The 26,299-nt window shown below is 39.5% G+C and overlaps 1 protein-coding gene across 1 annotated transcript in view; it reads left to right on the plus strand.

Annotated features, from left to right (window-relative positions):
- The first annotated feature begins 11,413 nt into the window (after positions 1–11,413).
- Positions 11,414–26,299, plus strand: part of grid2 (glutamate receptor, ionotropic, delta 2) — a 1,097,559-nt gene continuing 1,082,673 nt past the window's right edge. Inside the window, exon 1 of the mRNA XM_059963403.1 lies at positions 11,414–11,501. Within this exon, the coding sequence (XP_059819386.1) occupies positions 11,414–11,501 (88 nt within the window). The remainder of the gene's footprint in view (positions 11,502–26,299) is intronic.

The raw sequence follows: 26,299 nt of genomic DNA on the forward strand, positions 1-26,299 counted from the left end.
TGTTTCGACAAAGGTGTTCAACATTTATCGAACAATATGCACAAAATGCTCGAGGAACTCAGCAGATCTGGCAGCATCTGTGGAAATGAATAAATAGTTGATGTTCAGGCTAAGGCCCTTCACGAGGACCAAATCATCAGCAGCACTTGTGCTTAACATTTAAAGAGTTGTCTTTTCACTTAGAATGTGCTGCCATTCTAAATGTACAACTTATAATATTCCATTGCTCTCACAATCAGCCTTTCCCCTTTTGTAGACTGAAATACAACCAGAATGTTGTTACCTATCTCTCGGCTTTGTTAAGCCCTCCCTTTGTGTTTTTTTTTGCTAACTAATATTGATTTCAAAAAACAGATAAACTGACATGTGTCTACTCAAAAACTATGAGGATTTCTTCTATGCCTCTGATATACTAGAGAAAAATGATTTGGTGCACCGTTTACCAGTTTTTACTGACCAAAATTGGCTCCAGCATTTTTTGAATATCTTAATTTTGAAATGGCATTTGCTGTCTACAGATTGTTCTAAGACCTTACCATTTACCTAGCACCCCAAATACAACCAAGATAATTTTTATAAGGACTAAGTTCTTTGAACACATCATAACTCTTCTTTCCTAGCATTTCTTGGTAATATCCTTCAATCAAGAGCCTGCCCTGACAAAAAATGCTCTTAAGTGAGTCCCAAATGTCATTTCAGCAAAGGTAAACCTCCATCGCCGTCCACTGATCTTGTCTTTAGCACATCCAGATTGACCCACCATCCTCCTGCAATGAATTCCCATTGTCATTCCTGTCAGACGGAATTATACTCAAACTTTTCCTCTCTCTCCCATAGCTGTCCTTACCTTGCAATTTACATTCAGAGGCTATATTAGAAGGTACACCTGACTGTAAAGGCAAATATCTAATAAGCCAAATCATGTGGCAACAACTCAATGCATGAAGATTTGATAAAGAATTTTGGTTGTTGCTTAGACCAAACATCAGAATGGAGAAAAAATGTGATCTAAGTGACTGACTGTGGAATAATTGTTGGTGCCAGATGGGGTGGTTTGGCAATCTCAGAAACTCTTCATCTCTTGGGATTTTCACACTCAGCAGTCTCTCAAGTTTACAGAGAATGGTGCAAGAAGCAAACAACATCTAGTGAGAGGCAGTTTCATGGGCAAAAATGCTTTGTTAGTGCGAGAGGTCAGAGGAGAATGACCAGAATAGCTCAAGATGAAAGGAAGGTGATGGTAACTCGAATTGCCGCAGTCGTGGCAGAAGAGCATACTGATCAGTGCTTTCCAGCACCTACTAAGATCCCTTACCACTGTTTGGAAATGAGCTGCGGTTTTCTGTCCAATTTTCATTCATCAAACAATGCCACTGCAACAAATAATCTGTTCAGTTATTTCTCTTTGTTTTGTTCCTTGGCTGTTTCTGTACACTGATTCAGCCCCAGCCTTCAAAAGGAAAATGGATATGTACTTGGAAAAAGACAGTTTCAGTGCTGCAGGGAAATAGCCAAAGAATGCAAATAACTGGATTATTCTGAAATAAGCCGACATTTGGTTTGATCAACCAAATGGCCTCCTTCCATTTGGTGAAGATCTTATAATTCTATGCAGCAAATTAGGTGCTGTAGTATAATAACAATAGTATAAGGGAACAAAGTTATTTTATTACCCCTGAAGTGTTCTGAAACACAGCAACAACATAGAAGTCACTCTAGAAAAGCAAATTCTCTCTTTCTCATCACTAAAATTGGCATCTGATATTAAGACTTCTAAAATTAGAAAATGATTGTTGAAAATGAATGAAGAGTAATTTTTTTACAATTTGCTCACATTTAGATGTATGAGCTTTTCTGCACTTTTAAGGCTAGTGGCTGGTTAGAATAAATTCATTGCATTAATGCCGTAAAATATTCTTTCTTGATACTTATTGGTATTTTAATACAGTTGCCATCCCAATGTCTATCCAACATTGAACGATATTTATGACAATGTAATCTTGAGAAAGGTTATCTAAATGAACAGGATAATTCCAGCACCATAAAGTTGTCACTGTGCAAGAGCAACTTGATCCTCATTTTTACTTAACAATATTCAAAGGTATAGATCATTTACTTAACCTGCCAAATCACAATAAAACCTGAATAATCTCATACTAAAATGATTTTCATTGAAGTCTAATACAAAGTAGGACACCAGCTATGTATTTTCTCTCTCATTGATTTAAAATAGATTTTGAAGTAGAAATGTATTTCAGACACAAGAGTGAAGGTACCAACTGACATGATTTCAGGAACTTAAATTGTTCAGTAAATGCATAGATTGCTAGAAAATACTTGTGGATTCAGATAAATGTGATTAAAATTTGATACAATGGTAAAATGTTCAAAAAATAGGGCAGGGTTATCAGTACTCATGAAAGGGTGGATTGACTGATGAAGGAAAGAAAACTAATTTTTCTACATGGAAGAAGTATGACAAAAACATTGAAAGAATGTTCATATGGGATTTACATGGTGATATTCTGAATTTGGCTTCAGAAAATCAGTTTGGATTCTTGGGTCAGACCTCCAGTGACTGGGTCTATTTTGATGTACTGGCAGTGGTAATTCTGAGTTGCTCTGTGCCTCTGAACAAGATAATGAACCTAGTTTCATGTTGAAACACATCTCTCAAACAGCAATAGTAATCACATGATCCATTTGAACCAAGTAATCGTTCAGACAAAATATGAACATATTGAATATTATTGAATATTAACAAACATGGCAGTCTGTTCCTAACACGGTTATTGTTCATGAAGCATCATCAGTTTAGGTTGATTGTGCTGTTCAATAGATCTTAGTTATTTAAATTGATCTTTGGTGCTTAAAGATGCACTGATGTACAGAAAACAGAAGAATCAGAATCAGGTTTATTTTCATTGACATGTGCCATGAAATTTGTTGTTTTCAGCAGCAATACTGTGCGAGGCATTAAATTTATAAAAATTAAATTTATAAATTATTAAATTTATAAAAAGTACAAAAGGAGCTAAGTAGTGAGATAGTGTTTATGGGTTATGGACTTTCAGAAATCTGATGGCAGCGGGAAAAAGCTGTTCTTAAAACATTGAGTGCACGCCTTCAAGTTCTTTTACCTCCAGCCTGTTGGTAGTTATGAGACGAGAGCATGTCTTAGATGGTGAGGGCCATTAATGATGCATGCCACATTCTTGAGGCACTGCCTTATGTGGACATCCTTGGTGGTAGGGAGGCTAGTGCCCATAATGTATTTGGCTGAGTCTACAACCCTCGTCATCTTTATTCGATCTTGTGCATTAAGATCTTCATACTAGGCAGTGATTTTAAAACCTCAGAATGATCTCCACAGTGCATCTGAAACAATTTGCTCTGGCCTTTAGTGACATAGCATATTTACTTAAACTCCTAATGAAGTATTGCTGCTTGCATGTCTTCAATGTGATTTCATGGTGATGCCAAGGAAATTGAAGCTGTTCACCCTTTCGTCTGCTGACACCTAAACGAGGACTGGTGTGTGTTCTCCCATCTTCCACTTCCTGAAATCTACAATAAATTCCTCTGTCTTAATGACATTGATGGTTGTTGGAGCAATACGACTCAACCAGCTGATCTAAACCTCTTCTGTATGCCACCTCATCTCAACTGAGACCCTGCCAACAACACTTGTATCACTGGTGAATTTATAGATGGTGTTTGAACTTTACCTAGCCACACAGTCATGGGTATAAAGAGAGTACAGGAGCATGCAACCTTGAGGTATATCTGTCCATGAGGAAAAGATGTTATTTCTATTTTACACCGACTGATAAGGAGGTCAAAGATCTAGATGCAGAGCGAAGTACAGAGGCCTGGTTTTGAAATTTGATGATCAGTATTAAGGGTATTATTGTATTGAATACAGAGTTGTTATTAATAAACAGCAGCCAGACGTAGATATTGATTTGTCTACATGGCCAAGGCTAAGTGGAGAGCCTGTGAGAATGTATTTGCTGTAGAACTGTTGTGGTGATAAGGTTCAAGCCCTTGCTCATGCAACAGTTAATTCTAGCCATGACCAACCTCTCATAGCACTTTATCACAGAAAATATGAGTGCAACTGGGTGATAGAAATTGAGGCATCTTATCCTGCTCTTCTTGAGCACCAGTGTGATTGATGCCTTTTTGATGTCGGTGAAAAAGACCAATCACACCATTGAGAGGTTGAAGATGTCCCTAAACACTCCAGCCAATTGTTTGGCACAGGTTTTCAGAGCCCTACAAGATGCACCATCATGCATATTGAGAAGTTGAAAGATGGTCTGATGCTGGCCTCCAAGACAGATATCATATGGTCGCCAGATGCTTCAGGGAGTCATATGGTTATTGCCTTACCCTTTCTTTCATGTAGTGGCAGGTTGTCCTGCCATTCAAAGCATCAGAATTGATCATTGATCCCAAAACTTTCTACCCTAACCATACATTGCTAGCCTTTGTGTTTTTTAGGCAGCTGAATTATTTTACTGTTGGCAAACTTGCTTGATTTTCTTGTTCATACTGTTGCAATGCCAGTTCCTAGAGTCTGCAGGTTTGATGTAATGTAGCTATGTGATTGACAGATTAAGTTACAAATGTTCATTCCCTTTATCACTCTCTCACTGTGTGCCATTTACTCAAAATACTCCAACATTGCCCTCCTTTGATAATGTATCCCAAATCCTACCCTTCACCACCTTGAAGGAGAGCAAGGATTTGGAGATACCATCAACTCTGAGCTGACTACTTATGCTTAACTTGTATGTATTTTTGTTTGTTTCCTCACTGTTCAGGATGAAAATCTTGCAACACTCTGCTAATCAAGCCCTGCAGACATAATATTACGAATAAAAATAGGAATAGCTGGAAATACTGAATAGGAGAGATAAAAGTTTAGATTGATAGATATGGGATTTACAGGCTGAGCCAACATTTAATTGCATATCCCTATAGCTCTTGAGAAGGAAGTGGCAAGCTGCAGTTCTTGAGGTGTGGCTATACCCATGATGCTGTAAGTATGGTATCATGGTGGATTCCATAATCTGATGACGTGAGCTCAAATTGCAAAGTAGCAGTTTGGAAACTAAAGTGTGGTTTACTAAATCAATCTATTATTATAAAATGATAGATTCAGTCAACCATTCCAAAACATCAGGGCTTGTTGTACCCATCTGATTCACTTAGTGTCTGCCAGAAGTCCGGCCTAATATGTGACCCGGTTATTCAGTACAACAAAAAGTGTAGTAAGTGTATTGAACAATTACCATTGTTTCCAATACAACCATGAAGAAATGTTGGAAGAGTTAGGGATTTTCTTTGAAAGGATTCATTGGGAGGGCTAGACAGAGTAAATTGGAAATGCCTAATTCCTCAAGCAGAACAGTCAAAATTTGGGAAGGTCAGAAATATATTCAAAGTAGAGGAGTGACCCATCATAAACTGTGGGACTGCTTCATTGAGCACCACTGCTCCACCCACCAAAACTGCAAGTTCCAGGGGGTCAAACATTTTAATTATAATTCCCATTCTATTCTGACATGCCAGTCCATGGCTTCCACTTGTGCTTTGATGAGGCCACCCGTGGGGTGCAGGAGCAACACCTTATATTCTGTCTGGGTGGCCTCCAAACTTTAGACGTGAATTTCTCCTTCTGAGTAAAAAAAAATCCCTGCCCCTGCCCTCTTCTTCTATTCCCCTTTGTAGTCCCTTACCTCTTCTGAGCTGCCTATCTCTCCTTGGTCTCTTCCCCCTTTCCTTTCTCTGATGGTTCACTCTCCTCTCCTATCAGATTCCTTCCTCTCCGGCCCTTTATTTTCCTACCTAACTGGCTTCTATCACCTTCTAGCTATCCTCTTCCTCCTCCCCCACCTTTTATTCTGTTATCTTTCCCCTTCCTTTTCAGCCCTGAAGAATACTCTCATCCTGAAATGCCAACTCTTTATTCATTTCCATAGATCCTGCCTGACCTGCTGGGTTCCTCCAGCATTTTGTGTGTGTTGCAAAGGAAAGGAATTTTACCAAAGGGCAGTAGTGATCTGAAACTCTCTACCTGATAAAGTGGGGGTAGGTTAGGGTTATGATAAATACTTCCATCACTTTTAAGAAGTACTTGGATGTGTACCTATGATCTATGGTATTAATATTTAGTTTATTATTGCCACAGGTACCAAGACAGCATGAAAAACTTCATTTTGTATGCCAATCAGGCAGATCATTCCCAACATTGACAACAAAGGAAAAAACAGTAATAGAATGCAGACTAGAGTGTTACAGTTGCAAGAAAAGTAGTGTAGCTAGACAGTTGTTTTAAGTTCCACAATGATGTAATTGGAATTGATTTATTATTGCCACTTGTATTGAGGTACAGTGAAAAGCTTGTGTTGCGTACTTGTTTGTATAGATTAAATCATTGCCTGGTGCATTGAAGTAGTACAAGTTAAAACAATAACAAAATGTGGAATGAAGTACAACAGCTTCAGACAAAGTGCAATGCAGTTAGATTTTGAGCACGAGAGCCCATCTTGTTATAGAAGGAAACCAGTCAATAGTCTTATAAAGATGGGATATAATTTATTCTTGAGCCTGGTGGTATAGACAAGAGAGAAGATAGAATGTTTAGGGTGGGTGGGGTCTTTGCTTATGTTGGGTGCTTTGCCAAGAGACATATAGATAGAGAAAATGGAGGGGAAGGCTGGTTTTTGATGTGCTGAGCTGTGTTCACAATACCCTGAGATTATTACAGTTACAGAGAGAGAGAGAGAGAGAGAGAGAGAGCAGTTACCATACCAAGCTATGATGCACCTGGACAGGACACTTTCTATGGTGCATCAATTAGAAAATACTCAAGGCCATGATAGGAGTTCATCTTATTGCACAAGTTATTCATTCAATAGTGTTATAACAACTGGATAGAAGCTGTCCTTGAAACTGGGTGTACATGTTTTCAGGCTTTTCTGTTGTTACCTGCCTGATAGAAAGGATGAGAAAAACGAATTGCCAGAGTAAGCTTGTTGGCTACTTTCCTAAAGTAGTGGTTACAAGTTCAGTGCTGGAAGCTGATTGGCCACTTTTTATGATTGCAGTATTAAAATTGGCCAAATGGTCACATTCTCCATGCTTTCTTAACTGGACATGTTTTTTTTTGCTCCTTTCCATTGAAAGTGAACTTTATTTATCCACTGCCATTCAAAACTTTACAATCAATGACCTACTTCTGGAGTGCAGTTATATACTAACCATGGCAGGCTGAGGCTGACCATCTTATCACAAAGATGAAATAACTTGAGCAATTCTTGGGGAATACATATTGACAAGGATACTAAGTATGATTTCCTTACTTTCTTCTTTGAAACAGCAGCAGAAAAGCTTTTCTGTCAACCTAAGGGAGGTTTTAGGTTTGTTTTTCGAATGAGTTCTGTGTGAATTGTTTGCTGCGTTTCCTACTTTTGCAAAAGTTGGGTCATTTCAAAATAACTTCACTGGCGACAGTTTTTTTTTGTGTGGTGCGGGAGGCTCTTTAATAACGTTGGACCTGCTTTTTAATCCCTTTTGGTTAGTGTTCGGTTTTTCCAGTTGTGGCTTCCAATGAGTGTAAACCAGTGACACCTTGTGTACGTTTGTTCCAGTGTTTTAAATACAAGCGATCCGGAGATTTAACCTCATTCATTCTCTTCGTCGCCCAGCTAAAGGAGGAGGTTACCAAGATCCGTGCATTGGTTATGACAGTCTTAACAGGAAAAATGACCAGGATGTTGCACTTCTATTTATTAGGAGAATGCAGAAAGCGAAGGTATGACAAATAACTCATCACAGATCAGGAGGAGTTTCTTAAACACATAAATCAAATATTGTAAATTAGACTCGATACAACATTATGACAATTTTAATAGATTGTCAAGACGATTAAATCATTTAAACCCTTTGACAGGATCTTTCATTCGTGATGATCTTCTTCCAATCCATGTATAAATTACTCCATTTAGTGCTCATTCCCGTAAAATTGATCGTATTACAAATACTACAAACTCATCAGGCCGACATCACAATTCTGGATTTTAGTGCGGTTTTAAATCGTGGATCTCACAAACCTGAACATTAGATATTTCCATTTTCTTTGACGAGAGTTTGTTCTAATTAACTGAGATTCGTGTACAATGAAAGAAAAGATTGAGCCTTGACATCATCAACAATGTAGGGTAGTTTTTCCCCCATGAGCACCTTGCTGGTGATGACTTTTGCTCAGTAAGAATGACCTTGCTCGTCCCCTTTTATACAAGAAAACCAAAAATAAAATAACTCTGATTAACCACGTTGCCTTCTCAAGGGAATAAGATCGTCTCACGGAGATGAGCCTTATCCACTTGGAAAAATTGATTAACCAGAGCAGGCACACTCAATAGAGTCAGAGAGGAGAGAGAGAGAGAGAGATAGGGCATGCAAAACAGGCCCTTCATCCTTCCGAGTCCACACCAACTATTAACCACCAATCCTACCTTGATCCCTAACTTTCACATTAAGTTGCGAGTATGCGGGCAGCGGGCAAAATAACCCTCTAGTGTTTTTAGATATCGTACTGGAGATGCTGTTCACTTTACCCTGCCACGTTGTTTTGGCCCACGTTGTCATCATCTCGGTCCCCGACTTGCCTTTATTGGGATCTTCCTCCTCGTTAACCTCCATTCTGGAGTTTAAGTTAAAATGGCGCTCCAAATTCTGTGCTAGTTTTCTCGGCTACTTTGGCTTTTGAGAACCAGGATGATGAGAGACAACTTAATTTCACGTTAAGTTGTAATACATCAAGTCATTTTAGACCCACAGCTAGCAACTCCATTCTCCAATTAAGACGTAAGATCCAGTATCGGTATCTAAAAGTAAAAATAGACAGACAAGCAAATAAAAAGAGATCGAGTGAAAATTTATATGCACTGTCGATGGCCCTCAAAGCGAATCGATGGTAGTTTGGACCTGTAGGCAATCACAACATTCCAGCATTCAAGATAATATGAAACACATTTGGTGTGAACTGTGGTTACAGAGAGGATTGCTGTTAAGCTGTCAATTGTCCCGCCCAGATCCGTGGTCCGCTGAGGACCCTTGATTCCATAATTAAAAGAAATAAGCACTTCTCAACTGGGCATTCTGAAAGAAGTAAATCACAGGCAGGTGTTGGATTGACACCGGAGAACAGAATTAAGAAGAGGTTTGAGAAAACAGATAGAAGATGCTGAAACACAGCAAGTCAGGAAGTAGCTGAGGATAGAGAAACCGAGTTAACGTTTTAGCGACGACCTTCGGTCAGATTGTATTGCCATTAGGTCTGTAAACTTGGGTTGTCGGAAAGGATCGACACCATTTCCTGAATGGTGTGTTTCTTTCTATCCAAATTTAAGTGACGGAGGGGGGGGGATTAATTACCAAGTTTCAGAAATGAAAGATGTTTTATTTAAAGAGCATAGTTCTGCTGGAGAAACTCGGCGGGTCGAGCAGGATCTGTGGAAGAGAAAGAACGTTTGTGGAGTCTGCTCGCGTCCTGGTCATTCGCGAATCTGATTTGCAAATTCAGCGAGAAATAGTCACGTGCAAAGCGCTGCTTGCACCCGTGGTGTGTTGAGTGCTAAATAAAGCTGTCGCATTGACCTGTTTAAATCACTTTTTTATAAAATAAACCAGAACTTGCAACTTGAGACATGGTGGAGAGAAAGAAAATAAATAGATTACCCACTCTCCGCCCACAGACCAAGTAGGTCTGGGCTTCCGGAAAGTTTCAAATCTTAAAAAGGACACAAGCACCTTTACACACCAGTATATTAGGAAGATAAAATTATGGTAACTCCTGGGAATGATAGCGATAGACAACATGCAAAAACAAAATCCAGCATTGCCTTAAACGCCTTTTTATAGAACACCATTAAAGGGGCGGTCCAGCTTTTAAAGCAAGGAGATTTTGGAAAACTGGCAAAATACGTGACTGACGTGGGGGTGCACAATTACAATTGAAACGCTTCCAATTCTGTCATTATTAAAATCACCATTTAATTTCTCAAACCTAAACAGCTTACATTACACGTTTGTTGTGCCTAGTGTGGCACTGGACTGGAAGGGTTAAATACATAATATGATCGACGCATCAAAGCGACGGACTGGTAATAATTTTGATTGATGCTCCGTTTGACGAGTGTAAAATGCAATGCTCTTTGGAGCTCGCCGCTCGCATTGCGTTAGGTTAAAATATCGCCCGTGCTACAGATGGAAGACAGACAGGTCGAGGCTGGAAACAGAGCAGAGGCAACAATGCAGACTTCAAATAGTTAAACATCAGACTCAGAAGATCGCTCTATATTGTCAAACGAGCTTGCGTATGGCTATGTAGGACAGTGCTATTCGCCAGACCATTCTTGCTGTCAGGTCGAATGAGGAACTCCGTGCAAGCAGCTCAGTCCAGCGTGCGTTTTACGAAGCTGCTGGATCCTGTTCTTTAAGGAGCAGCAGACCGCCGCTGCTTGATTTTAGTATATATTTGTGCTTCGCCGCCGGGTGATGAATTCTCGTTGGTACTGATGCTGAGCGCCCCCCCTCTCTTTTTCCAACTCAACACCAGTGGAAGTGTGCACAGCTCGCCTTGTTCGCTCGGTGTTTGGTTATCTCTCGCTCATTCTCCGCACCTATAGAAAAGTTTCATCTGTGTGTGTGTGTGTGTGTAAATTATATATGCCGTTGCAAAACAAAAAAATGAGAGAGGGAACCTGAAGCTCTTGAAAAGGCTCGGACACAGTGACTTCGTGCATCGGGAATTCTTAACACCGCCGTTCGCTGGTGCCTGGAGACGCACTTTCACTGTTAAACTAGAGGATTCTGTTTATACTCTTCGTATTATTTTTTTTTGCCTTCATTGCTTTTCCGGCTCCGGATCGATTTCTATTTCATTTTGCAAATATATTTCTTCCAATGACTGGGTCAGTTTCAAACATTTGAAGTTATCTCTCACCGGCCCAATGGCGTTGCCCGGTTAGTGCTTCTCCATGTGAAATTGTGTGGGATTATATCTAGATTCGCTTTAATCTTTTGTTGTCAATCCAATATAAATATTGTTTAAAACCACGGAGGGAGTAGGAGGTCTACATGACTGATTTGCTGGCCCGTGCGCAGCGGAGAGGATAAAAACAAAATCCTGGAAGATTTTCTTGCCCCCTAATCAATTGGATTGCAGAGAGGGACGAGCGGCGGCAAGGGGGTGAAGGTAAATCTACGCCCCCCCCATCCTCACTCCCTCTTTCGTTTTCACTCCCCTTTCGGCCCCCGGAATTGAGCACAGTGGCCACCGACTCAGAGGGAACCTCCGCTGGAAGATTAAGGAGAATAACATTCCAAAAGGAAGGAAATGGAAGTTAACCCCGCGATCTTTCTAGTCTCGATCTGGTGCTTTCATAGCACGGTACTTGTGACTGCGGATTCCATCATTCATATAGGTAAGGTTCTTTTCCGGTTACATTTCTTTTCCATTACATTTCAGACTGGGGCTGTGTGTTGTGTGCACGTTCCCCGCTGTGTGTGTTTTTTTTACACACACAATGACTTGCTTCATGATGGTGGACCAATGTACCGACTAAAAGTTAGATGCAGACCCAAGCCCGAAGGCAAATTGCTCATTTCACTATCAATGCTTTGAATATTGTCTCGTTTCCAAGTCTCGAACTATTGGCAACTCGCTCCATTTCTCTTCACACACCCGCAAATACACACAACCATCCTCGCACTCTCACGCACGCGCTGCCAAATCTGGACCGCTTCTTAAAACCGCGTGCTTGAAGTATTTGAGGGTTGATTATATCGGGTTTCTCTGAAGCAGGGGGTATACCGACAAGGTAGAGGACAGACCTTGGAATGGTACAAAGCGGAGACAGTAGCTTTATTGCCGGTATGGTGATTCGTCACTAAATAACCTTAGAAATGAATGTCGTTTTTGAACGATAGAGGAGGTGTCTTATAAGCGAATCGACCACCCGGATTTTCAATAGTCTGTTGTGTCGATTTACGCAGCAGATCTGTGGGAATAGATGAGGGGAGTAGCCTGAACTTTTGTGAGCCAAGTGTATGGTTTGTCATCTGATCACAATCTGTGACTGTATACCACCCTGTGATCGGAATTGTAATAATCCATCGGTAGTAAACGTGAGCGCGCGCACCCACACACGTCCGCGTTTGCAAATCCCTGAACCCAAAGTTTCTTTATATAAAGAACATCTCACTGGCGAATCCACTCCCCTAAATGCCAACTTTGGGAAGGTGGATTGGACTAGGTATTCGTATGTGGAAACGTAAGATGAAAATGTCTTCTCTGGCCAAACGCCCCCTCCCCTGGGAATGTTCCGCGCCTCTCTTTCTATTCACCCCAATTTCTCACACATTCTTTCTCCCGTTTAACGGCAATTGAACAACAAAAAAAACTTGTTGTTGAAGGAGGTTTTTGCTTGAATGGCATATGCTTTATGATTCGTAAAAGGTTTAATATTTCGTGGTGCCATAACGTGACTGAATTTTGAGATTCCCAATGTTCCGAAACAAATTCCAATTCCTGAAGGCTTGGATGCGAATTTAAGTAGTAGAGTGTATCTTGTGTTCTTGGGCACAATGCTCATAGTCCCGTTGTATCGTAGATTGCACAAGATTAGCAAAGAGACAAATGTTATACTCACATCGAGGTAATTAATGTACCTTAGAATTCTAGATAATTTTTATTCCAACAATTCACATGTTTAATCCAAAACTTGGGGTCAAGTGTGCTGTTTTTGCTGCTGTCATCTTAGTAATAAAAGACATAATACAAGCCCCGAAATTCCAAGTTTGGAGTTTTTTTTTGATGCTGAACGATGCGTGCAATTTTCCATAAACTTCTAAGAGAATGAATTGTTTACTTAATTGCATGGGGTTCCCGGTTTCGCCGCCAGCCTAATCAATAAATTAAATCCCGCTGTCTTTTTTTACACTGTGACAAATCTGGTCTGGGTAAATAACAGACACAATGCGGATCCCGAGCCGCGACTAATGAAAGGAACAAATTCATCACTGTACAATGTAAATCACTCGCACCTATCGCTAACGTGTTGCGACATCAGGACTCTTCACCCGCCAATTCACATCAATGCCTGTTTTACAACTTGCCACCGATCTCCAATCATACCCATCTTCCCTTATCAATTGATTGGTTTCGCGTTTAAGAGCAATGGAGCCATTGTCGCCAAATGGGTTACTTTTGTCGGCAGTTGTCCGATCTAATATACTGTATATTAACCAACGGGGGATACAATTACATTGTATTCGTCCAATATGAAATGGACTCTTGCCTTATACGGAAGTTAGTATTTGGAAATTTCAGTTCTTCTGAGCTGGACTTAAGGAATTCAGAACTAGAAACACCAGGTTTCAATCCATTCAATCATTCCTGGGAATAACGGTGAGAATATGGAATTTAGTAGTGGTTCAGTAAACAGCACACTGGAGTTTAAGAAGGCAGTGGATGTGCAAAAGAGGCAATATGAAGTCAGGTGAGAGAAAGTTTATGTGGAGCATAGCTAATAGTATGGACAGGTTAGGCCATATATTTTTGTAAATATTTAGCCATTTTCTGTTGTGCATCATTAAGCTCATTCTCTGCTAACCCTAGCCCAAAGACCCAACTTGGGAACAGAATCCTGTTCCTGGATCCTGGAGTAACTTCTTCAGTCACCTGAGAATGGGTCTTCCTGGAGTGGAAGCAGGTCATTCCCCCATCCAATGGAACATCCAAACAAGATGATATGTAGATTTTTTTATCAAGCTTTATTGGTATATATGTCCATTCTAGTGCACATTCAAAAGGAGCAGTGCACAGTTTACTGGAGGAACTCAGCTGGTAGAGCAGCATCTACTGGGGAAATAGGCTTTTGAGTTGAAACCTTACATTTGTATCTCGAGTTGCTTGGAAAAAATAGCCAGCAACCTCTTCTCCGCTCTTAGTTACAATGCAGGATTTCTGACCCAAAACAATGGCAATTAATTTTCCTCTTCTGCTGCTTCACTTGCTGAGCTCCTCCAAAAGATTCTCTTCCAGCATTGCAGTCTCTTGTGCCTGCATGTTCTCAGGGTATTGATATATTGTGTTCAACCTCATCATGTTAGGTGGTTGAACTATTAACTATTTTTGCTACTGCATACATAGTATTTTTCCATTAATACTTGACCTAGAAAGAGGAGCCTCTTGTCCACAGCACTCATTTGTGACAATAGAGACAATATCTATAATCACCCACTGGTGGAGTGTATATGCTTCATGATTGTTATTGTTAATTGATATTATCTATCTCAATTCATAATTTATCCTTAATATCTATTTCACTTTTAGTTTATTTCCGACATAATCTGAGCTCACATTTTGTACAATATGGTGTTTGTCTCTGTTTTACAACAAAACACATATTTTTTAAAAAAGATGGTAATTGACCCTATTTTTTCAAAAACTTTGATCACTTTTCAAATATTACTGCATTTCATAAATTAATCAACTTGAAGTTTGAAAGAAAGAAACCAGCAAAGGTAATGGATTTAAACTGTTCACACAATGGTTCCAAATATTCAAACTATTTATCTTTGAACTGGGACCTTGGTACCCGTGTATCACTAACAAAAAAAACAGTTGCAATTAGTTCATGCAGTAATTAGATATTCAAAATTGTATTCTTGATGGAAGTTGATCTGAACAGTTATTCACAATCAACAATGTTAAATAACAGCACCTAAAATAATCAGTGACTATTTAATAATTTGGATGTAAAAAATGTAAGGAGCCAAATATTTTTCCTCTAGCAATCCAATGCAAAAAATTATTCATATTTTTAATTACAAAATTGTGTACTATCTCACAAGCATTTTTTTTCAAAATGCTTTCAATATTACGCAATATAGGGGCTTTATCTGTTGTCATGCACTTCACCAAGCACATCGCTATATTTAGTTACAATAATTACATGGCATCAATTTTTTTTTCAGGTCCATTTTTTTTCTCTGGAGTTTCACTTCATACACTGTAGTTCAATCAAGAGATCAAATGTTTGGACCATATGCAAGACAGAGGAGCAGAATTAGGCCATATGGACCACTATATCTGCTCCTTCATTCCATCATGACTGATTTATTACCTCTTTCAACTTCACTTGCCTGCCTTCTCCCTGTAACCTTTGACACCCTTACTAATCAAGAACCTTTCAACCTCTGCTTTAACTATAACCAATGATTTAACCTCTACATCTGTCTGTGGCAACGAATTGCACAGATTAAGTGGCTGAAGACATTCCTCCTGATGTGCCACATGGCACAATACTGTAACCAGAATGTTGGAGTTTCTTACTTGAATTAGCCCATGCTTCCATTCTCAATGAGTTTTCGAGGGGCTATGTTGTTAAAAAATATGCTAGATGATTTTAAAAAGAAGAAATTTAATTGGGGATATGGCCAATTTCAAATGTAAGGTAGAGTATAGAGGAACATTTATCTATCGGATGAACACACAAAGGAGCTGACGGAACTCAATGGATCAGGCAGCATCTATGGAGAGAAAATGAACAGTCAGCTTTCCACCAGCTCCTTTGTGTGCTGCTCCAGCATTTGCAGTCTCTTGTCTCCTTTTACTGTAGGATGTTCAATCTCTCAGTTGTTATATTGAATTACTCTCTTGTGTAATGTAAAATGTTTAATATTTCAAAAAGAGATGTTCTCCCAGCAGCTGTTGCTCAACCAGTGCTACAATGTAGATGCACACCCATTGTGTGACCAACATGGATGCAGCCTTTCTGCTAAACTTTACATTTTACATACTATATTTTGAATGCATTTCATTAACTGTGAAGCTTCTCGGGCGATGCTAAGATTGGGAAAGGAAAAGGAGAAACAAGATTTTTATTTTATAGTGAGATAAAATGAGAAATTTACAATTTAAACTAGAATGGAGGAAGAATCTTAGCTTTTAAAAGATGGGGGGGAGGGGGGGTTGTAGGAGGCAGACTGACATGGCCTCAGACAGCCTTACAACATTTTATGAAATGTAAAGTTCTTTTGAAGAGTAAAACTATTGACTTGTGGGTAATACTATATTCAGTTTGCACAAGGCTATCTGCATAGTTTTAACCATTTCATTATATTGAAGGGGCATTCATTCGTGTTTTTTTTATGAATTAAGTTTATTATTGTGTCCAAGTCTAATCAGTAAATTTTGACAAGAGGGCCAGAATAGTTTTAGAGATTGGATTAAGATATATAAATCCTTACTCCTCAATTTACACATTTTCAAGGTGTTTAAAAGAAAAGGTTTATTAGAATATAGACCAAATGCAGGCAAATGTGACTACAGTAGTTTAAATGGGAATCTTGGTTGGCATGGGCCAGTTGGATTGAAGGGTTTGCTTCTACGCTGTATGATTCTGACTCTCTATGACTCTGAGTTGCATCTCAAGTTTATTAATATCTGCACAGTTTCTTACACACAGTGAGTACTTAGTTCAGTGTTTTTGTTCATATCGCTCATTTCCCTGCCCGTAATATGGGTTGGATTAGTGACCTTGGATGAGGCAGCTTGGGAAGAAGTGTGATCAAAATAGCTGATGGGTGTCCTGTGGATTCAGGTCCCGAGCCTTTCACCTGAAATAAATACTGAAGGTGTACAGGGGAAATATAAGAAGTGGTTCAAGTGAAATGAGAATAAGCAACAAAGGTAAAGATTTTTCAAACTGATGCAACGTGAATGATCTGAAGAAGGAGTTGATAGACAGTACCTGTATAGAACTGAAACAGATATGTTCACATATTGTTCAAACTATCACAGACTGAATCCATAAGAGTATACCTTGTATACTTTTGGAGTAGAATTAAATATCTGACTCGTATTGAATAAAATCTGTAGTTTAGCAACAGCAGTACAATCCAAATATATTAAAATAATCTAAATTACAAAATAATTATGCAAAACAAATTGAAATAATGATGTAATCTTCGTGGTTCATTTGAAAGTGTAATGGCCGAGGTGAAGAAGCTTCTTGTAAATCACTGAATATGAGTCATCAAACTCCTCTACCACACCTTGATGGTAGTAATGAGAAGCTAGTCATGAGGATTGTCAATGATGGATGTTGCCATCTTGATGCACTGCCTCAAGAGGATGTCTTTGATGATAGGGATGATTGTGCCAATGATGGAGCTGGCAGATTCTATAACCTTCTGTAGCCTTTTCTGATCTTGTACATTGGAGCCTTTGTAACAGGCTGTGATGCAACCAGTCAGATGTTGTTGTTCAGGCTAAGAACAGAGATGAGCAGGGGACTGGTTAGGGCTCTGTTCAAAGAAGAAATAATGGTACAGAGAGGGGAATTAGACATTCATGGTGAAAATGAGATAGCAAGGACTAAAAAAACTGGAACGTCTAGCTTTAGAAGTCTGGTAGGTGAGCATGCAAAGAGGCTGTGTTACAGAAGTTAGTAAAACAGGTAAGGAAAAATAACATTCAATGTTAAGAATAGGCTGGATCAATAGGTTTATAGCACAGTTTTGCTGGTGGATCCTGGGGCAAAAGTAAGGCTGGCTGTTAGCTTTGGGGGATTAGGATCAGCAACTGTATCAGGATAAACTTCAAGGGAAATGAACTGTGTGACTCTGACGATGGTGGTGGTGTTCATGAAGGCGGTGGCAGAGAAAAATGGCAAGGCAGTGGAATGCTCTATGCCCTCAGAAAATGGGTTGGGAGGGAAATGTGAATGAGGCAATCTATTCAGTAAGTACATTTAGCTCCCTGACGTCAGTCCAGTTCTTCAACCATCCTCATTTATCAACCTATTCTTAGGCTAACTACTTGACTCGTATCCAACAGCTTGCTCTGTACCATTCAGCGACAGGTTTGGAATTCATTTTCATAGCATGGTCTTCTTTGGGTCAGCCTAAAACAGAGTAATTTTAATTGTGGATTTCAACAACTAAATCTTGGGATAACCATTTCATCCCAGTAGGGTTACATAATGATCAGCTATCTGTTGATCATTCTGAGAAGATTGTTCATTTTTGTAGATAATTTGTTAATGAGTAACCCGCTTTTGTATATTCAAATTACATGTATTATCAGAGCTACATTGTAAATAAATCATTATTTAGATTATCCTTCACATAAATCAAGCGGGATATTTATCACCAGAAGCTTCACCTATCTGCTTTATTGTTCAAATCATCTCATTGTAATAATAAGATAAAGTGCTTCTATTTTAAAAAGTGTAATGGTCTTGGTGCTGCTTTTTATTTAAAATGTAGCTCTGTCATTTTTATTTTACTTTCCTTTATCTGAAATGAAGCCAAAAATTGTTTAAGTACCTTTCAGTATGCAAATTTCTTTCAGTCATGGAACCCTTGAGTGTTGTCAGACTTTGTTGGTTTTTCACAATCTGTTCATACCCTTAAAGGGCCAAGCTTGCTGAAGACAGAACTATCATACTGAAGAACAAAATGTGGAATGAGTGCTTTGAGATTTTTTAAAAATCAGTGACTGTAGGGTCGCTGTACGAGACCAGCAATGTAAAACATCTATGGTATAAGCTAACTTAAGTAAAGTAATTAATGCTTGTCACCCCAATTTTCAACACAGCTTTCTCACAGCTACTGATCTTGAAATTGTATCACATTCCAGAAGGAGGAGCTGCAAAAATAAGAAGGCATAGATTTAAGATCAGAGGTGAGAGATTTAAAAGGGCCACCAAGGACAGATTCTTTGTGCAAAAGGTGGCCCATGTTTGTAATCAGCTGCCTGATATAGTTGGCTGGTGCAGGCACATTAGCAACATTTAATGCCAAATAAATAAGTAGGAGAGGTGTAGAAGAGGTTTAGCAGGCTATGGGCCAAATGTGGGCAGATAGAACTAGCTCACTGAGCATGTTGTGCCAAAAGGCCTGTTTCCATTCTGTACAAATCTGATTCATTCCCATTCCTCTCACAAACATGACAAGATTTGAAGTGAAGTGTGTAACTAGGCAAGGTATCACAGACGTGACGGAGAGGGAACATTGAAAGTTTTAGTTGGAAGAAGTTGGAAGAAAAGAATAGGAATTATGGAAATTGGATAGGAGGCCACAGAGCAGAAGGATAGAAATTTTGCTCTTGAAGTACTTGTGAATCAGAGAGATGATTAGAACATATTTACTGCAGTTGTCTCAGAAGTCAGTCCTGAACTACATGCCAGAGGAACGTTAGCAAATGGAAAACAAGATGAAGTTTGCATGCTCATTTCAAGATGAGGGTCAGCCAGTGAATAACAGCCAGAAGGTATTCTAGGACATTTTATCCCCTGTCTAAGAATCTCGCCATTTAAGCACAAAGGAACAAATGACACAATAATATTAAGGCTCCTGCTTATGTTGCTTGAAGGATAATTTCACAGTTGCTGATTGTAGTTGATGTGTACTATCAGGTGTTGCTGCTGAAAGCAGATTAGACATTGAAAATAACATTTTCCACTTGATATAGCACCACAAATGATGTTTGCATCAATGTTAATGTATTATAAGCTATTATAATGGTTGTTCCCTGAGCTGTTACAATAGCTGGGCACTGTTGCTCTTTCAACATAGAATCATGTACCCCTAGACTAAGGAAAATGATCTGAGTGAACTGTGGGCATTTTCTTTTCTGAAACTGACTTCACTGTTGTATACTGATACAAGCTTTGGTGAATTGAATAACTTTTGGCTCAATTTCCAGGTGTAATCTTGAACTGTAATTATTGGCAAGGTTTTCAAATGTTTCAATGAAGGAATGTCCTGTGTTCACACTCGCAACCATAGTCTTTTTAAAGGTATCTGGAGTGTGAATTTTAGAATCCTTGTTTGTCTCTTAAAATCAGTAACAGTGAGCACAGGTAGGTATTTGAATCCATGTCTTTTTCATCTTTGGTCTGTTTCCACACATCAACTCAATAACCATTAAGGGGGTTGTATGTCTGTTCAATTTGCAATTAAAAAATAAATTAACATTTGTTGCTTTTCAGTATGTCAATCAGGGTGGTGGGGGGACTAATGTAGAACCTTATTTGCCACAGTAATGCACTTTTGGTATTATGCTTTCACTTTACTATAAAATGCCTCTCCCAACACAGATGAGTACATTACCCATCTGATATTAATAATTATCTAATACCAGTTAGTAGTCAAAGAAGTGCTGGTAATGATCAAAGAACCGTTCTGCTTTTTACTTTGGCATTTACCAGCACACAGATGAAAAGGATTGCACTTCACACAGAGCATCTATCAGTGCCAGCATCATATGTCCAGTGATGCTGCCTTTTTACTCTTTGCATTTAAGGATCTGAAATTCAGTTAGTCGCATCTGGTATTCTAATTAGCCATGCACGGTTAATGTATTAAAATAGAGAAAAGGGTCAGTTTTAAAAAGGTGTGAATTTAAAAGAAGTTTAACTTTCATTGGTGTTTTGTGGTATTGGATAGAATGTCAAATTTCACCCTGAGATACACTTTTTGTGGCCATACACAATAAATCCATAATAGAATAATAATTAACATGGAATTAATGAAAAACGACACCAACAAGGGCATTCAAACAGTGTGAAAAAGACAACGAGCTGTGCAAAGACAAAAAGAAAGAATTAATAATAGTAAATAAATAAACAATAAATAGCAAGAGCATGAGAGGAAGAGCCCTTAAAAGTGAGAAAATAGGTTGTGATAGGACAAATGAAGTTGGGTCAATACGAATGTATTAAATTTTCAATGTAAGTTAGGAAAAATGCAAGTGATGGAAATCAGAAAGAGAAGTAGAAAATGCTAAAAATGCTCAGCTGGTGAAGGGAGCATTTGTGGAAAAAGAAGAATGTGGTTAGTTTATTCTGACATGACATTCTGACAAGTGGTGTCTTACCCAAAAGCTCAACTTTGTGTTCCCAAATAAACCGTCGAGTCTGTTGGGTGTTTCCAGAATTTTCATTTTTTTAATGTATCAAATTTTCATCTGTCCATTTTATTAAACTGGTAAATTGATTATTGTCACATATTGAGGTACAAAGGGATACTTTGACTTGAATACTATTTATACAGACCAATTCATTATTGAAGTTGTATGAAGTCAAAAGTTATCAGAATGCAGAATGAGTGTTACAGAAGAAAAACAGTGCAGGCAGATACAAAGGCCATGACAAAGTAGATTGTGAGATCAAGAATCTATCTAATTATATGAAGGAACCACTCAACAGTCTTGCAATAACTGGATTCAAGCTGTTCTTGAGTCTGGTGGTACATGCTTCAAGTTTTTGTGTCTTCTGTCTGATTGGGAGGGGGGTGGTGGTGGCAGAATGGAGAGAAGAATGTCCAGGGTTTGTGGGGTCTTTAATTATGTTAGCTGCTTTACTGAACCAGCCAGAAATGTAAACAGAGTCTATAGGGTGGTGGATGGTTTCCATGAAGTTCTGAGTGTTGTCCATAACTCTCTGCTATTCTTTCTAGACCTGTGAAGAATTTTAATTTGTCTTGTGACTTTGTTATTTGTTCTTGGGGAAATGCTCTTCATTTGTACTGTTATTTGCATGCAGATCCTCTTAGATGTCAGTTTGTCAAGTGTGTGCTCGAAAGCTACATTGTCTAACTTCCTGAGGAATGGGAACTTGTCAATTAAGCAAATGGTCATGGCTTTGTTTTGGAGACAACTTTTTATGAAGAGTTATGAAACGTATTTAGATGTCATATCAACTCAAATACCATGAATGAAAAGCTCTTGCTAGTTTATTCGTGGGAAAATAATTCTCAATGCTGTCTTTGTTTGGAATACAAAGGGGTGTTTTGCCTTAATAATTGACAGACTAGGAAGGATTTTTGGAAGTGTGTTTTTCTTAAAACATGAAGCTTGAAAGTCTAGTGATCTGGTTGGCTGGAGTATCAACTGCTAGCATGATCTGCCTTTGTTTTTTATATATAAAAGCTGTTTCTAAAATGCTCTGAGGGTTAAGCCATTTGGAATCACAGTAACATTTGAAGGGTCGAGGCAATTTTGCAGCTGAATAATTTTTTTCCAGCAAAGATAATTTTGGAAGTTATGAAAAGTTCAAATATCAAACTAATATCTTAACACATCAACACACAAGGAACACACATGGCAGTGGCTTTTCATCGTTTGAGCAGATTTGATATGTCAGAAAAGACTCCTGTAAATTTCAATAGATGTGCTATGGAGAATATTCTGACTGGTTGCATCACAGCCTGGAATGTAGGGTAGAAAGCAAAGCATTGTAAAAGGCTATAGAAGTTTATAGGCTCAGCCAGCTCCATTAAAGGCACAACCTTACCCACTTTCAAGACCTAGTATCTCAAGAAGATGGTATCCATTACTCTGGACCTTGACTAACCAAGATATGCAGCCTTCTCATTAAACAAAACAGGATTGGTTAATGTCATTTCCAGTACACAAGTATAAATGAGAATGAATTAATGGTTTCTGCAGATCCAATGCAGCACAAAAACACAATATGATAAATAACACAATGATAAGAAAACACCATAAATATAAATAGTGCCTTAAAAAGTATTCCACCCCCCCCCCCCCCATCCCCGGAAGTGTTCATGTTCTATTTTTTACAATATTGAATCACAATGGATTTAATGTGAAGTTTTACACCAATTAACAGGAAAAAAACTTTCATGTCAAAATGAAAACAGATCTCTAAAAAGTGATTTAAATTAATTATAAATATAAAACACAAAATAATTGATTGCATAAGTATTCACCCCTTCAAGTCAGTATTTAGAAGATGCACCTTTGGCAGCAATTATTACTTTGAGTCTACGTTGATAGGTCTCATCAGCTTTGCTCATCTGGACACTGTATTTTTCCCATTCTTCTTTATAAAACTGTTTAAGATCTTTCATATTGCATGGGGATTGTAAGTGAACAGCCATTTTCAAGTCCAGCTACAAATTCTCAATTGGATTGATGCCTGAACTCTGACTTGGCCACTCCAGGGCATTAACTTTGTTGTTTTTAAGCCATTTCTGTGTAGCTTTGGCTTTGTGCTTGGGTTCATTGTCTTGCTGGAAAACAAATCTTGTCCCAAATCACAGTTCTCTTGAGATGGCATCAGGTTTTCCTCCAGGATTTCCCTGCAGTTTGCTCATTCATTTTACCTTCTACCTTCACAAGTCTTCCAGGGCCTGCTGTAGAGAAGCATCCCCACAGCATGATGCAGCCGCCACCAAGCTTCACGATGGGGATGGTTTGGTTTTGATGATACGCAGTGTTTGGCTTATGCCAAACATAGCTTCTAGACTGAAGGTGAAACAGCTCAATTTTGGTTTCATCAGCCTGCCAAATAGAGCCTTCTTCCAACTGACTTCTAAGTTTCCCACATCCCTTCTAGCAAACTCTAGCCAAGATTTCATGTGAACTTGTATGTCCATAAAGTGGCAGTAGGCACAGGGGTGCCTGTTCGTAATGTGACTGACAGGAAATGATGAAGTTGTGACGGTGGGGGTTTGGAGGGGTAGATTAATGGGTGGAGATGTTGATCAGCCTTGTTGTTTAGGGAAAGTAACTGTTTATGAATCTGGTGGTTATCACCTAGATGCTACATAGCCTCCTTTTTGATGAGAGCGGGGCCAACAGTCCATAAGCAATGTGGCTGGGATCCATCATCATGTTACAGACCTTTCGCTGACAGCTTTCTCTATGATGTCCTTGATGACAGGTAGGCTGGTGCCAGTGATGAATTTGGTAGTTCTGACTACCTGTTGTGGAGCCTAACTCTCCACCACAGTGCAGTTTCCGCACCATGCTGTGTTGTAGCATGTTAGGTTGCTCTCTACTGCATATCGTTAGAATGATGAGTATAGAGGTGCATAGTGAAGCTCTCTTCAGCTTCCTCATAGAGGTGTTGGTGAGCTTTTCAGATTGTATAGAATCTCTTGTGGGACCATGAGAGGTTGAGCAAGGTGGGCACTTCCAGGAGTTTGAAGTTGCTTCCAGTTTCCATTGCTGTGTTATCAATGTAAAGTGGCATGTGAGTTCTGAAGTCCCCAGACAGACAAACAGACATACTTTATTGATCCCGAGGGAAATTGGGTTTTGTTACAGTCGCACCAACCAAGAATTGTGTAGAAATATAGCAATATAAAGCCATAAATAATTAAATAATAAGTAAATTATGCCAAGTGGAAATTAGTCCAGGACCAGCCTATTGGCTCAGGGTGTCTGACACTCCAAGGGAAGAGTTGTAAAGTTTGATGGCCACAGGCAGGAATGACTTCCTATGATGCTCAGTGTTGCATCTTGGTGGAATGAGTCTCTGGCTGAATGTACTCCTGTGCCTAACCAGTACATTATGGAGTGGATGGGAGTCATTGTCCAAGATGGCATGCAACTTGGATAGCATCCTCTTTTCAGACATCACCATCAGAGAATCCAGTTCCACCCCCAAAACATCACTGGCCTTACAAATGAGTTTGTTGATTCTGTTGGTGTCTGCAACTCTCAGCCTGCTGCCCCAGCACACAACAGCAAACATAATAGCACTGGCCACCACAGACTTGTAGAACATTCTCAGCATTATCCAGCAGATGTTAAAGGACCTCAGTCTCCTCAGGAAATAGAGACGGCCTTGACCCTTCTTGTGGACAGCCTCAGTGTTCTTTGACCAGTCTAGTTTATTGTCAATTCATATCCCCATGTATTTGTAACCATCTCCTTTGTCTTGTTGACATTGAAGAAGAGGTTATTTGCCTGTTAACTGGCTTTGAGCTCTTCCTCATCTTGTCTGTAGGCTATTTCATCATTGTTGGTGATGAATCCCACCACTGTCGTATCACCGGCAAACTTGACTCGGGTGTTTCGTTATGCAGACATGTGTGAGCAGAATGTCCAGCAATGGGCTTAGCACACAGCCCTGGAGGGAGGGGGGTCACTCCTGTTGGGGATAATGGGGGGAAGGAGAAGCTTCTCATCCTAACTATATGAGGTCTGTTGGTTCAAGTTGTACGGTGGTTTATTTAGACCGAGGAGTAGGAGTTTGTTCACTAAGATCTGTGGGACAATAGTGTTGAGTGTCAAAGTGAAACCCAGAAACAGCATTTTGACGTAAGTGGTCGTATTTTCTAGGTGTGTCAGGGCCAGGTGCATGACAGGTGCCTTACCCCTGGCATCTGTTATGGTGTGGTTCTGTCAGTATGCATATTGGTGAGTGTCCAGTGTGGCAGGAATGACGTTTTTGAAATGTGCCGTTCAAAGCAATTCAGGATGATTGGCATAATTGGCACTGGCTGGTAATTGTTTCTTAAGGTGTAGTGTTCTTTGGTACAGTGACGATGGTGTCTGATTTGAAATGTGGGATTAACAGTGGATGTGTGAAGTGTCCTTGATGATCTGAGTAAGCTGGGATGCGCACTCACAGAGTACTTGACCTGGATATTGTCTGGCCACCTTACTGAGATTGACTCTCTGCAGATTCCTCCTTATGCCTGCTGCTGTTACAGAATCTGCTCATGTGGAGGGGATGCTGTGGTGGACAGCATTGTGTTGCATGCCCCAGAGCATGCATAACAGTTGTTTAGAGTGTCAGAGGAGAGGCATCACTGGTACAGTTGATGCTGTTTTCCCTTGTGTAGTCAGTAATGTCCTTGATGCCCGGCCACATACACAGCGGTCCATTATCAGTTAAGTGCTCCTGAATTGTTTGTGTGCAGGCGATCTTTGCTGTCTTGATACTTGAAGTGGGATTTCCCCAGGCTGCCGTTGAGAGCAGTTCTGTCACCAGAGTTGAAGGCCAAGATGAGGGTGTTGGTAGCTTTGTAAGTACCACACTGCTTGTATAAGCATGGTTTATTCTGTTTGTTTCCTTTGTGACATGTTGGTGGAATTTGGGTAAGAATGTTCGGTCGATGAACATGATTGAAGTCTCCCACAGCTCTGAAGAGACCATCTGGATACTTGTTTTGTAGAGAGTTGATAATACTGTAAACTTCCTCTAGGTGCATCCTTGGTGCTGTGCTCTGCTGGATACTCACAGCTGAGATCAACACAATGAACTCTCGGAGCAGGTAATACAACTGGCATTTAATTGTAAGATGTTCACATGCCCCAGAACAGCAACCGCTATCTACAGATAAGTTTGGGTATCAACTTTTGTATATCCTTTAGATTTCCCCAACAGGGAGTTTCTGTCTGGATGGAACAGAGTCGTCCCATCTAGTTGAAACAAGAATCAGGTATGTT

This window comes from Hypanus sabinus, chromosome 3, assembly GCF_030144855.1.
Source record: "Hypanus sabinus isolate sHypSab1 chromosome 3, sHypSab1.hap1, whole genome shotgun sequence".
NCBI classification, from domain to species: domain Eukaryota; kingdom Metazoa; phylum Chordata; class Chondrichthyes; order Myliobatiformes; family Dasyatidae; genus Hypanus; species Hypanus sabinus.